This window comes from Pipistrellus kuhlii, unplaced genomic scaffold (genome assembly GCF_014108245.1).
Source record: "Pipistrellus kuhlii isolate mPipKuh1 unplaced genomic scaffold, mPipKuh1.p scaffold_m20_p_13, whole genome shotgun sequence".
Lineage (NCBI taxonomy): Eukaryota > Metazoa > Chordata > Mammalia > Chiroptera > Vespertilionidae > Pipistrellus > Pipistrellus kuhlii.
The window spans coordinates 15,188,103-15,202,245 of NW_023425438.1; the positions used below are offsets into that span (position 1 = coordinate 15,188,103).

The 14,143-nt window shown below is 40.7% G+C and overlaps 1 protein-coding gene across 4 annotated transcripts in view; it reads right to left on the reverse strand.

Annotated features, from left to right (window-relative positions):
• Nucleotides 1–14,143, reverse strand: part of DHX57 (DExH-box helicase 57) — a 45,703-nt gene that overhangs the window by 6,687 nt on the left and 24,873 nt on the right. For all 4 annotated transcript variants that reach the window (XR_004987390.2, XM_045580659.1, XM_045580658.1 and 1 more), the window contains exons 13-20: nucleotides 12,850–12,966; nucleotides 9,989–10,085; nucleotides 9,044–9,217; nucleotides 8,249–8,449; nucleotides 5,632–5,908; nucleotides 3,465–3,560; nucleotides 3,294–3,377; nucleotides 695–829 (exon numbers count right to left, since the gene is read on the reverse strand). Coding sequence is in view for 3 of the 4 variants with exons in the window: in XM_045580659.1 (XP_045436615.1) it covers nucleotides 695–829; nucleotides 3,294–3,377; nucleotides 3,465–3,560; nucleotides 5,632–5,908; nucleotides 8,249–8,449; nucleotides 9,044–9,217; nucleotides 9,989–10,085; nucleotides 12,850–12,966 (1,181 nt within the window). In the remaining variant the exon portion in view is untranslated. The remainder of the gene's footprint in view (nucleotides 1–694; nucleotides 830–3,293; nucleotides 3,378–3,464; nucleotides 3,561–5,631; nucleotides 5,909–8,248; nucleotides 8,450–9,043; nucleotides 9,218–9,988; nucleotides 10,086–12,849; nucleotides 12,967–14,143) is intronic.

Sequence of the window (14,143 nt, forward strand, 5' to 3'; positions counted from 1 at the left end):
CAATGGAAACTCCTCCCAGATTTCTGCAAAGCAGCCACAAAGCCCATGTTCCTAAGGCTTAGGAGAGAAAGATTCTGGTTCATGAGATGCTCACACTCTCCAGAAAGTACTAACTTCAGTTAGAACAGAGTGGCATCAGGTTCATCTTGAAGAAGTGTTCTTCCTATAGTGATACAAAAAACTATTCTTGGTTGGGAAAAAGCTGGTCTGATTTAAGAAGACATTATTGGAAAGTCGATTCTACCTCTTTTTTTTTTTTTTAAACATATTTTATTGATTTTGTACAGAGAGGAAGGGAGAGAGATAGAGAGTTAGAAACATCGATGGGAGAGAGTCATCCATCAGCTGCCTCTTGCACACCCCCTACTGGGGATGTGCCCGCAACCAAGGTACATGCCTTTGACCGGAATCGAACCCGGGACCCTTCAGTCCCCAAGCCGACGCTCTACCCATTGAGCCAAACCGGTCTCGGCTCGATTCTACCTCTTACGGATTTATCAAGAATCATGAAATTTAAAAAACAAAAACCCTACTGGTTTTTGTTTAGCTGACACTTATTTGTGATAAGAAGAAAAGATTGCCACAAAACCACTGCTCACAGGCGTAAGTGAAGGATGCCTACATGTGTTCCTGAGTTAAAATACTATTCATGTGCTAATCAAAGAGAAGTAAGAGCTAATTATACATTCTTTACCTCTTCTCCTGTGGCTTCCAGGATACCATCTCCTCCCAGGGCCCTTTTCTCAATCTCTCTGGCTCTGAGTCCCTCCTTCACAAAGCCTATATCTGATAGCAGTTCAGTAAATTGTCGTTTGAGGCTGGCCATTTCCTAAAAGAAGTGGAAAAGGTGTTTAAGCAGGGACATCAACGTATCAAAGGTAAGGTGAGACAGTCACTCATTATTTCAGTGGACAGTAATGAGGCTCATATGGGTTCATCAAACAGGCCATTCCCAAAAAGGCTGTTTACATGTATGCAAACTGGCAGGGCTAAATAGTTACGTACATAGAAATCAATAAGTGACGAAAACCCCAAAGATCATTTATTTACCTCTAGATTACATTGAAAAAATCATGTTCACCAGCTTTTGGATAGGTTTGATTTTCCTGGTCAGCAAACAATGCAGTTCATTTTGTTTGGGACCTGACGCCCAGTACTGTGACACTGCCTAGGTCTTCCCTACCGGCATTTGCACTCAGGTCCTCCTGGTTCTTTACCTGAGCCTACAGTGTTTGGTTCTGCATTCACCACTTTCCCTTTCTCTTACTGGTGGCCTCGCTGGCTCACATCTTTCCCTGGGGATAGGAACGTTATTAACTGGTTTAGATCTAGACCCTCCTTTTTGTAGCTGAGCACAAGTATGAGAAAGAAAAAGCCCAAGCCTCCTTCTCTTCTGGCTTCTTTTCAAATATAAGCTGCACATCAGACAATAGAAAAGGAAATAAAGACATCATGGGAACTGAGAGCGAAGCAACATCATCCTGTCCCTTGATAACGATGTGTTTTCTAGGAATGTCTGAAGTACACATGGAACATGGCAAAATATAACCCGGAGTTAAATATGCCATAAATAAATACATGTCTTTAATTGCCTTCTTGTTAAAGTAAGCTAGAGTTTAGTGAAAAGAGGGAACTCTGTTTGATGGACCTCACAGAGCACAGTAAAATCTACATGTATCCTGAAAAAAAAATTAGTAAAAAATGTAATTTAAAATAAATACAATTTTATACTTAAAAAATCTAACTGGCCAGAGGAAATATTTATTATTGCATCTTACATATAAAAATGTCCTTTAGATTAGTGTTCTAACTCTTGCTGTGTGTTAGAATCACTTGGTCAACAATAGCGACAGTAAACCGATGCCGAGACCCTACCCCTGGAGATCCGATGAAACTGGCAGGGGTGGGACCTGGCCATTTTCACTTTTTTGTCTTAAACCTCCTCAGGTGAATCTAATGTGCAGCCATAATTGATAAATTATTGCTTTCTATGTACTTAGAATACAGCTAGAACCTTCGCTTTCTCAAAACGCCTCACTGGAGCACATCTAAAGGCAGAGGGGAGTGAAGGCGAATACTGGGATACATGCATTTATTCGCTGAACCTTTACTGAGCATCAGCTGTGTGCTAAATATTGTTCTAGGCACGGGGGATAGAGTTGGACAAAACAGATAAAGTCTCTGCTCTGATGGAGCTTCTGGGATAGAGCGATACATAAATAGTGTCAGGTACCGGTTTTGTGTTCTACTCCAGGCCACCTTTTATTTTTTATTATTATTATTATTATTTTTTTTAAATATATTTTATTGATTTTGTATAGAGAGGGAGGGAGAGAGATAGAGAGTTAGAAACATCGATGAGAGAGAATCATCTATCAGCTGCCTCTTGCACACCCGCTACTGGGGATATGCCCGCAACCACGGTACATGCCCTTGACCAGAATCGAACCCGGGACCTTTCAGTCCGCAGACCAACGCTCTACCACTGAGCCAAATCGGTTTCGGCTCCAGGCCACCTTTTAATATGAAAGTAACGTTCTTCACCCTTCCAGCCTCAAAACCTTGGAATAAAACATTACCCAAAGATGTGCACCGTCAGTAACTGGAGGCTTGTGCTACTTTGGAGGGGGATCTAGAAACACTGTCACAATAGAGGACAGGACCCTGCCTGCTGCCACACAGAAGATGATAGACCTTTTTCTTTCCTGTGTACTTATCATTGACAAGTAGCCTCTGGTGGGCATAAGGAAAACTCACGGGGAAAATCTGGCTCAGTATTCATTCCTTGGTTTGAGGAAGAGGATAGAGGTTAAGGATGCTCATACACCACTTTGAGAACCTGCTGAAAGCTTGATTCCTTTCTCCCAGAATAAGGCACATATGTACAAGCTTATGATTTTGCATACAACGTTAGGCGATATGGATCCAGGTTAAGAATACCTAGTTATATCTACATGTAATACTTTAAACAATAAAGAATTTTAAAAAAAGAATACCTGGTAAAATTACCTAAGAAACTGACTTCAAGTAAGCAGTCACCTTTGGAGAATTTACATTTCCCCGTCCTCCCCGTAAGTAAACACAAGCTCACTGTGAAAAAGAAGGGGTTTAGCACTGAAGGCCGATGGTATGCACAGTTCAGGAGTGTGTCTCCCACAGCTGGCGAAGCTGAGCATATTCCAGAAATAACATTTTCAGTGCCAAGGCAGGACGCACCAGACTAAGTTGCAGACCCTCTGCCCCTCTGCCATGATAGAAAATGAATGAGAACAAACTGCCACAGAACCACTCACCTGGAGAACTCTGCCCGACAAGAAGTTCTGTCTGCAATAGTTATAACTTGCTCGCATACCTTCTTTCATACTCAGCTGCCACCCCTAAATGTTGGAGAAAATCAAAATGAACTTTCTCTGACTTTAGCGCCAGCTCTGGAATAATCCTCAGCTATTAGGTTATATTCTTACCTTATATGCTTGCAGGAGGGCCAGATAATCACTGTTTGCGAATGCAAATTCTAACTTTTTCTGGTTAGCTTCCTCTTTTTTATCCCAGGGAGACACCTAAATGAGGAACGTCAGATTTGAAGGACATTTTACTTCTGGTTTCACAGGGGCTTTCCTACTGCTGAAGCAGTGCCTCGGGAAGTGTGTTGTGTGGCACCAAGAGTTCTCAGTGGCTGATTGTAGACATTAGCATGAAATCGGGCAAGCTACCACTATTTGCCTTTGTGAGTGTCTGCCATCCCAAATAAGCTCTACTAGATCTTTCAGTTCCTGGTGGCAAGATGTAATCAAAGAGACACTCATTCGGAAAGCTAGATCTGAAATCCAAAGTTCTAACTTTTCAAACACCTTCCTTTTTAGGAGGGCCGGTGGAAAAGGATTATATTTGGGAAATTAACATTATGTTTACAAAACCTAGCAAAGGACAGATGCTGAGTTTAGGCTAAGGATGATATCAGTATTTCTAATGAACATCAATATTTCTGTATTCCAATAAAACAAAGCAGCCAGTGAAAAGTTTATTTAGAGTCTAAATTTTAGACGATCTGAGACAGCAGTCCTACTCACAACAACATCGACCCATATGCCCCTGAGGAAGCTACATTACCCACTCGGGTCCTTGGTTTGCTGTTTGTTAAATGAGGGGACTGAGCTAAGATCTTTTTTAAGATCTATGTGTTTACGATTTCATGAAATATAACATTAAAGCTGAATAAAATGGGTATATATTAATCTATTCCCCAATCTCTCTGAGATAAGCCATGGTGAAAAAGGCCAAGTGACACTCTATCCAACAGCAGCAGAATATCCATTCTCAAGTCCACATAAAATACTCTCCAAAACAGACTATATGCTTGGCCATAATTCAAAGCTTAATAACCTTTAAAGGACTGAAATAATACAGAATATGTTCTCTGACCATAAGAGAATGAAATTAGAAGTCAATAATGGGAAAAACTGGGAAACTCATAATTATGTGGAAATTAAAGAACACATGCCTAAATAACCAGAAAAACTAAAGTCAGAAATCAGGAAATTTGAGATGGAAACAACCACAAATGTCCATCAAGTACTGAATGCATAAATAAAATGTGGTATATTCATACAAAGGAATATTATTTGGCCATAAAAAGGTTGAAGTACTGATACATGCTATAATATAGATGAATCTTAAAAGCATTATGCTAAGTGAAGAAGCCTGTCAGAAAAGACCACATATTGTATTATTTCATCAATATGAAATGTCCAGAAGAGGCAAATCTAGAGAGACAGAAAGTGGACTGGTGGTTGCCCGGGGCTGAAGTGGATGGGAGGATTAAACGGAACTGGGGAGGAATAGCTATGGAGTCTCTTTATGCGGTGGTAAAATATTCTAAAGCTGACTATGGTAATGACTGCACACAGTATTAAAAACTACTGAGTTATACACTTCGGATAAATTATCTAGAATAATAAAAGCATAATATGCTACTTAGACTAGGACATCCTTCCAGAAGACCTTCGGTAAAGCCGAGGAGGGGAGGGCTGGGGCAGAGGCAGCGGCCGCGGTGGGAGGGGCCGAAGCAAAGGCGGCCGCAGGGGGCCCAGCCTCTGGCGTGAATTTTGTGCATTGGACTCCTAGTATTTCAATAAAGCTGTTAAAAAAAAGAAGTGGTCCAGTTTATTTAATCCCTAGTAAAATCATGCAGAGGTACCTTTTACTAGTACTTGTTTGCATTTTCTGATTTTCCTATAATGAGCCAGTTTAGCTGATATAATAAAAAAAAAATTAGATTATTTTAATAAGTTAAATCTCCAGCTCTTAATCTTCATTTTGGGCATGGATTTGAGGATCAGATAAAAGAAATTCACATACAATGTACAAGAAAATTTTTAGGGGTTCACATAACCCTGTGGCCCCAGGGTCCCCTTAGAGGCCAATGGTTTCTAGTTTATTTTTATTTTAAATTTTTAAATATATTTTCATTAATTTCAGAGAGGAAAGGACAGAGAGAGACAGAAACATCGATCAGCTGCCTCCTACGTGTCCCCCACTGGGAACTGAACCATGACCTCCTGGCTGATGCTCAACCACTAAGCCATGCCAGCGGGGCCTTGACTCCAGTTTAGATGAATGTTATTTACTTACAAAAGGAGACTTAAAAGCCAAACTGGCAGCTATGGTGAGAGCAGGATCCAAACAGCGGAAGATAGACCCAAACAGCATCAGTTTGCCAATTCTCACATCCACAGGCAGAGAGGCTAAGTGATACCCAAGGGGGGTCAGTTTTTCATCTGTAGTTAATGCTCCCAAGTCTCGTAATCGTATTTTTGAGGCACGAAGAGAATCAGGGTGTGGTGGTTCAATGAGCCGAGAGAACACCGATTGGAGATTATGAGTGCTAAACATTTCCAAAATTTTAATTCTGGGGGAAAAAAATAATTTGACAATTTTATTTATGATGAGATCATACCAAGAAATAAGCTTCTTTCTTGAATAAAATATATATAAAAGCCTAATATGCAAAGTGTCCCCTTGGAAGTTTGACCACTTGCTATGACGTGCGATGACCACCAGGGGACAGTGTGGAATGAAGGGAGGCCCAGGCAGACAGCTGCTAGGGGCCTACATGTGCACAAATTTCATTCACTGGGCCACTTAGTAGTTTATAATTTCCTAGATATATGCTTTCATAAGCCAGACAATGTGTTAGTTTAAAATAAAATAAAAAAAACTCTTATGTCTCCTCATTCTCCAGCAATAAATTGCAGAAACACATTCAGATTCTGAAACTTATTGAGATTTAGAAAATTCTCTCTACAAACTTTCAAAATGCTTCTTTCCATAATAGTGGAATCAAATCATGAAATAAAATTGGAATAATCCACTTATTTTCTTTCCCACATCTGAAATTGGATAATAATTGTTTATAAAATCAATCTGCACTGTGTCCTGCCTTTTGACAGCTCTTGAAAAGCTATTAGTTTAAATTACGAATTTAAGCAGTTTTCAGAGGAGAAAATCTTATGTAACACTAGCGGCCCAGTGCATGAAATTCGTGCACAGATAGGATCCCTAGTAGCTGCTGGCTAGGGCCTCCCTTCCCCAGCTGCTGGCTGGTGACTTTCTTCATTCCAAACCACCCCCTGGTGGTCAGTTTTACATCATAGTGAGCGAATGAACTTCCAGTTGGCTGAACTCCCTAGGGGACACTTTGCATATTAGGTTTTTATATATATAGATTTCTTTATTTCACTTATATGCATTTCCTTTTTAAGCTGTGAACTGATACTGGCAAACATACAATTTTACATATTTACTAATGGACATATATTTGGTAACTAGCTTTTTTCCACTTAGATCATATAGATGTTCATTTTAACACGTGCATTGACAGTAATCTACTTAAATTTTGATTTAGCAAAAAGAATGAGCCATGTTGATTTATATAATTTACCTATTTCCCCACTGTTGTATTTGGGTTGTTCTTAAATCATATGTGCTACATATATAACATTTCCACTTCTCTCATCCTCCCTCAAGGATCAATCAACTTCAAAGTTCTCTCAAATCCCTTCACTGCTCTTCATTTGCATTGTTACTACCTTAACTCAAGGCATCTGCTTGTCCAGATTCTTTTTTAAAAAAATATATATTTTATTGATTTTTACAGAGAGGAAGGGAGAGAGAGATCTAGAAACATCGATGAGAGAGAAGCATCGGCCAGCTGCCTCTTGCACACCCCCTACCGGGGATGTGCCCGCAACCAATGTACATGCCCCTGACCAGAATCGAACCTGGGACCTTTCAGCCCGCAGACCGACGCTCTACCACTGAGCCAAACCGGTTTCGGCTTGTCCAGATTCTTAAGACCTCACCATGAACACTTGGGAAAGCAGGTACTGTGTTGTGTACTCTACAGTAGCCCTGTGCTTAGCCAACCCCTGGCAAATGGAAGGCTCTCAAAATAAATTTGCTGGATAAAAGAAGAGCTATAACATCTTTACACAAGTAACTTTTTTCCTTTGCATCACTATTTTCTGGGCATACTCCCTCAAAGTGATGAGCGGGTCTAAGGGCGTGGACAGTTTTAGAGTTCTTGTATAATGCCAAGCAAATTTCAGAAAGGTTGAACCACAGATTTCCCAACTGCCATAATATTGAGTTTGATCATTCATTCATTACATTCCATTTTATGATACTTATTCTTATTTGTTCATCTTGTAAGTAATGGAGTTTTCAAGTAGTTTTTGTTCACTTTGATCTAACTGATAATGAGGTTGTAGATTTTTTCCATGTGATAATTTAATATTGGTGGAATCTCTAACTTACTCTCATTAAGCTAGATTATTTTTCTGACTCACAAAGGTATTAAGGTCTATTATAGGACTATCCTCTCCAATGTAAGAGATCCTTATGTGCAGAAACTTAAAAGGAATGGAATAGGCCAGTGGTCGGCAAACCTCGGCTCATGAGCCACATGCGGCTCTTTGGCCCCTTGAGTGTTCTAACGCCACTTCTTCAAAATAGACTCGCCCAGGCCGAAAACCGACTTCTGCACATGGGCCACGAAGTTTCAATCTCACTGTACGTGAGCGCCTGCATGTGGTATTTTGTGGAAGAGCCACACTCAAGGGGCCAAAGAGCCGCATGTGCCTCGTGAGCCACGGTTTGCCGACTACTGGTATAGGTAACACCAAGGAGCTCTTTCTATGTTCATCCTCAGCAAAATGTCTCCTACTAAGAAAAAGAAAACATGATGTACCTTAGACAGAGCTGTTCCAATGGCACTCTTTGTATTTCTGGCAGCTGCTGCTTTAGAAGCTGGTGACTGAAGTGATGGCTAGTGAACAAATGGAAGCAGACCCCAGATGCAACACGACCAGCTCGACCTTTTCTTTGCAGAGCATTGGCTTGAGAGACAAAGGTATCCTCTAAACTTTCCATCCCTTTGCTGGCATCATATCTATAAAGAAAAAGAAAATGTCAGAAAGGGTTATTTTACAAAGACGTGGCCAAGCTCAACTAAGCATGGACAGACTAGATGAACCACTTTCCTTCTGTAGAAGGACACAGTGTCCTCTGTGTTCTGCGATAGTTGAGTCCCTGGCAGGAGATTAGTGCTACTTTAAAGGGTAAGGAACGCTACTACATACAATCTATTTAACTTCTGTTTAAAAAAAAATTTTTTTCATCTTTATTTTTGACAAATAGAAATTTCATATATTTAAGGTGTACAATGTGATGTTTTGATATATGTAGACATTGTGAAATGATTCCAACATCAAACTAATTAACACATATCAACTTCCATATCAATGCTTTTTTCATTCAAGCACATGTAAAACAGGAAAAAAGGAGGAAAACTAATTAATTACTTTCAAGATAAAACCTTGAACTTTCCATCTCCATCTGACTTTAAGAATATGATCTCCGATTAGCCTCACTCACATATTTATATAGTTTTGGTACACAATTCATGTAGTTTAAAAGCATTAAGAGCTTTGTCATTCTAATGAGACATCTTTAGCCCCTCCCTTATACTGCCAAAAGACAATACCTCTTTTCTTTCATTTTCCCAGAATCGATGACATAGACAACATCATCAATGGTTATGGATGTCTCAGCAATGTTGGTGGAAATTATAATCTTAGTTACACCTTCAGGAGGTTTTATAAACACAGCTTGCTGCTCTTCACTGGACAAAGATGAATGAAGTGGGTGAACAACACACCTGAAAGACAATAAAAGCACAGTGAGTATTCTAGCGGAAAGCGCTGAAACTGGACCACAGGGGGTGGATTTCTATCTCATCAGTGGCAACTTCTCCACCAGCACCCACCCTCAGGCTCAGCTCCTCTGGATGGGAAGGTGCTTTCTGATTCTGACAACGTATTTACTCACCCTATGAAGCTAGAAACCTTCCATCAACTTGGGAAAAACTGGAGTGTTATTCAGTAGTAAATAATCAAGAAGACTAAATGGTTGACATTTTACAAGAGCATGTGTTCATTTTTTCCCACTACCTTTAAATCCAGAGCAAGAGAGGCAAAGACAGTGACATACACTAAGAAATTTCATTCTTATATTTCTAGGGAGTTTTCATCTGTCAAGTAGTTGTCGCCTTCGATATGAAGACACACCCAGTGTTTCTTTCCACCAGAATAGAAATCACTGAAAATTATTTTTTCTTAAAATGGGATTATTTCTTTGTTGTTACTAACATTGGCTTCTCCCATGCTCCGTATCTAGCAACTGAAATTACATGCAATTTCGCTGAGTCACTATGATGTGAAGAGAAATATTTTTATTTAATGGCATGGGAGTGACTGATTTTCTGGAACAAACATGTTTGTCTATTTCCAGCTGGCAGAAACAAATGTATTCGTGAGGAGTGACAGCAGAATCTAAAGAAGGTGATGATTATTAAAAAGACCTTTCTGGTTACTCTTCTCCGCATATAACTGCAATAGATGATTGAGAATACAGAAAGCAGTTAACTTACCGATGACTTCGCCTGTTGTTGAAAAGAGGATTAGTCTGTAGCTGTTCATAAAGCATTTTGATTTCTGCCAATCCCGGTAAAAATACAAGTATAGCACCTGGATATATAAAGAGGATCAATCGGATAGAGGCAAAAAGGGAAAAACTAGCAGACTATAAAGCTATTTTTAATGAAAAAAAGAAAAAAGTAATCTGAGATTTTTCACTTTCAATTTTCTTTGTAAAGTCCCCAAGGAATTAATAGATGACAAACTTTAAAAATATTTTTTCTGACTTAATTACTACAAAATAAATGGGATATTATTTTTCTGCAAAAGGAAAAACAGAAGAGTAGAAAAATAGAATGCCTTAACTTCTACAAGCATCATTAGCAAAGCTCTTTAAACATATTTTAATGCACTGGTCAAAAATATCCATAGACATTTGACTGACAATGAGACATAGGAAGTCTAATTTGCTTGCCAACCTGGTAATCTAAATTGAGACATATGTGAAAATGTAGCACATTAACGAACCATGCCATTTAATGGTTTATGAGATTAAAAAACAAATCCTCACTAAGGACTATACTTTATTGATTATTTAGAGAGAGAGAGGGAGGGAGGGAGGAAGGCAAGAAGGAAAGGAGGAAGAAAGCGAGAGCTAGATATTGGTTGCCTCACGTACATGCCCCGACTGAGGACTGAGCTCACAACCTAGGTCATGTGCCTTGACTGGGAATCCATGCGATGACATCCCAACTAACTGAGCCACACCAGCCAGGGTGGTTTACGGACTTTTAAATTTTGACATGAAAGAAAATAAGCCATGATAACTGATTATATAGTGTACTTCTGTGCTGAGAACAATCACTCAGTGATAGTTACTTTCTTCCATGTTTTATTTGGAGAGGAAATTGGCACACATCTTCAATCTCACAAACATTTATTGGATCCCTATGTCACCTCTGTGCTAGGTACAATGGGATATAAAACAAAGATCTGTCCATAAGAACTCCTGACCTGTTATTTATTGCAGTTATTCTCCTCACTAAAAAAGGAAACTATCCTGTATAATAAAAGGGTAATATGCTAAGATCAGTCAACCACTTGACCAGGGGCCAGATGCTCCTACTGGTAGGTTACCTGGCCAATCGGGACTGGGCAAGAAGGCTGGATATGCTCTGGAGCCCTCCCGCAGTCCCTCCCCAGCTGGCTGGACCCCATTGGAACTGGGCAAGATGGCCTCGATTGCTGGCCAGGCTGAGGGAATCCATCTATGCACAAATTCATGCACTGGTCCTCTAGTCTATGTATATAAAAGGCTAATATGCTAAGTGTCTGACTGTCTGACCAGTTGCTATGACACATACTGATCACCAGGGGGCAGACACTCAGTGCAGGAGCTGCCGAGCTGCAGTGACTTGGCAGCAGCGGTTCTCAGGTGACGCAACTGGAGACCAAAGAGGGGGGTGCCTTGCGGGGCCATGCGATCCCACCTTCGGCTGTTGGTTATGTTGTTACTGGAGCACTATCGGCCCGAATCTGGTTTACTGCAAACTTATGTCTGCATTCCACCTTGTAGGACAGCAACCTGCAGAGTGCCCTCTCACACTCTGGGACCTCTTGGGGGATGTCAGAGAACCGGTTTCGGCCCGATCCCCACAGGCCAGGCCGAGGGACCCCACCTGCCAGAGGGACCCTGCTCACTCGGCAGATGCTGGGGAGGGACCGAGGGAGGTTTGCTCCAGGGTATGTCCGGCCCATCTTGCCCAGCCTGCCCCACCGGCCACCTTCTAATTAATTTCCTCTCAATGTGCACAAATCCATGCACTGGGTCACTAATGTTATTACAAAAATGAAACTCTGAAGAAGGGTAAAGGTATGTTTCAGAGTTGATTTTAACACTTCATAGTATACAAAGCATGCTCACAGGCATGATTTCAGTAGATCCTCACAGCCACCTTAGAGTGATCCTGTAACTTGGTCAGGTCACAGAGTTAGTAAGAGTGGAGCATGGGCCGGGACCGGTTTGGCTCAATGGATAGAGCGTCGGCTTGGGGACTGAAGGGTCCCGGGTTCGATTCCGGTCAAGGGCATGTACCTTGGTTGTGGGCATATCCCCAGTAGGGGGTGTGCAAGAGGCAGCTGATCGATGACTCTCTCTCATCGATGTTTCTAACTCTCTATCTCTCTCCCTTCCTCTCTGTACAAAATCAATAAAATATATTTAAAAAAAAAAAAAAAAAAAAAGAGTGGAGCATGGACACAAACCTATGGTGTCTAGTATCAGATCCATTATTTTTTCATTACATCCTGCATGCTCCTCCCTACTAAAATACCACACCTTTAAGAGTAGTACGGTAATCTATATGGATGGAAGAGAATATTTTGTCTATATATTTATGTGTCTTCTGATCTGTTCTACCCTCATGGCTTGGCCATCTATTTCAGGGATATCTGTAATGCTTACTTTACCCAAGGTTATGGAGTTCCTGAGAAGTAGAGCTGGGATGTTTATCAGACTCTAAATGTTTAGCAGACCCTTTGGCCTCGGTGTGCAAGGTCTTCATGAAATTCCAACACTCACTACCAGGCTCCCCTTCAGCCAGGGCCTGAGTGGGTAACAATGGATCATCATCCGGGCCTTCTTTTCGGTTTTCTTCCTTTGGGACTTTGAATTGTTAACATCTTTTTGTTTGGTGAGAGCAACAGTGGGTAAACCTCAAAAGGTAAAATTTCTCCTAGAAAAGCCTAACAAGCGACTTTACATATAACTGGGGTGGGTGAGGGCTCCAGGAAGGAAGGGGGTGCTCATGATCTCAGGATGTCAGCTCCTACCCTTTTGCCATCTCACACATACATGAAGACAAGAAACAGTTACCTGGGGGGTAGGAGTGCTTTCCATCCACAATCCATCCTAACAAGGCCTCTATTAGTTCAAGGTTAACCTTTTCAAAATCCATCATGGACATCGTTTTGATGACTGACTTGCTAACCCCTGAAAGAAAGGTATAGAAGCAGAAGGATAATTATCTTCATTGAAGACAATATGCCTGGGGACTAGGTGAGTGTTCTGATGTGATTTAATAACATGGATATTAACAACTGTTGTAAAATGCATTTTGTTTCGTCCAGTTTCTCAGAACGTACATGCTTACTCAAAAAACTTTTTGCTTGAACAATGACCCAAAGAGCAAGCTCCTAACCCTGCCGGGAAGGCCCAGAGACGCCACTTCTTTCTTCTCTTTTGGTTAATCCTCACCCAAGGATATCTGTCCACTGATTTTAGAGAGCGGAAGGGAAGGGAAGAGGCAGAAATAAAGACACTGATGTGAGAGAGACGGTTAGTTGCTTCCCGCACGGGCAGGCTGATGCTCTCTCCACTGAGCAAACCGGCTAGCTCGAGATAGGCCACTTTCCCCCCACTCCTTCCTGTCCCTCTTTTATCCATCACACACTTGTTGACAATTTCAGTCCTAGAAATAAAATTCCAAGTCAAATACATTTTAGAAACCTCTTCCAGATTTAACCAAGTCATGCGTCTGTCCAGGTAACATTAACTCATAGAAATTTAATAGATAGAAACCACAACTTTCACCAGCATTTTTACAACAGAGAATCTTGACCTTTTGGTTCATTTGAGAAAATGATAAAAGTTATGAGCATCTCTGAAACATACAGGTGATTCCAATGGCTTCACCAATATCTCTGAAGTCTATCTATGAACTTTCAGTTTGAGGATCTACAATTTCCTTTTAATTTATCTGAGGCCTAATAAAATATACAGATCTTCAGGTTGTACTGTACGCCCCAGGTCTTTGAAAAACAAGTATCATGGGGAGAGTAACTCCCCAAAGACTGCGGCCTTTTTGTCTTGGATCCTCCTAATGGTCTGTCACCCTAAATACAGCCTCATTGGGACAAAATAACTGCAACTGGGATCAAGGAAGGAAATGCTGAAAAGTTTGAAGAAGCAAAAAAAGCAGTTTCTAAACAATGCTTTCCTAGGCTGTTGGTTAACTATGAAAAGGAAGTAAGAAATAGGCTACATAAATAAGGGTGTGGTTGGGTGTGGAAGGCAAAGAAGGAAACATTTCTAATTGCCAAGGTTCCAAACAGATTTTTCAAAAAGGAAAAAGGATTAACTAACTGCACAAAAAGGAAGACATCTTAAA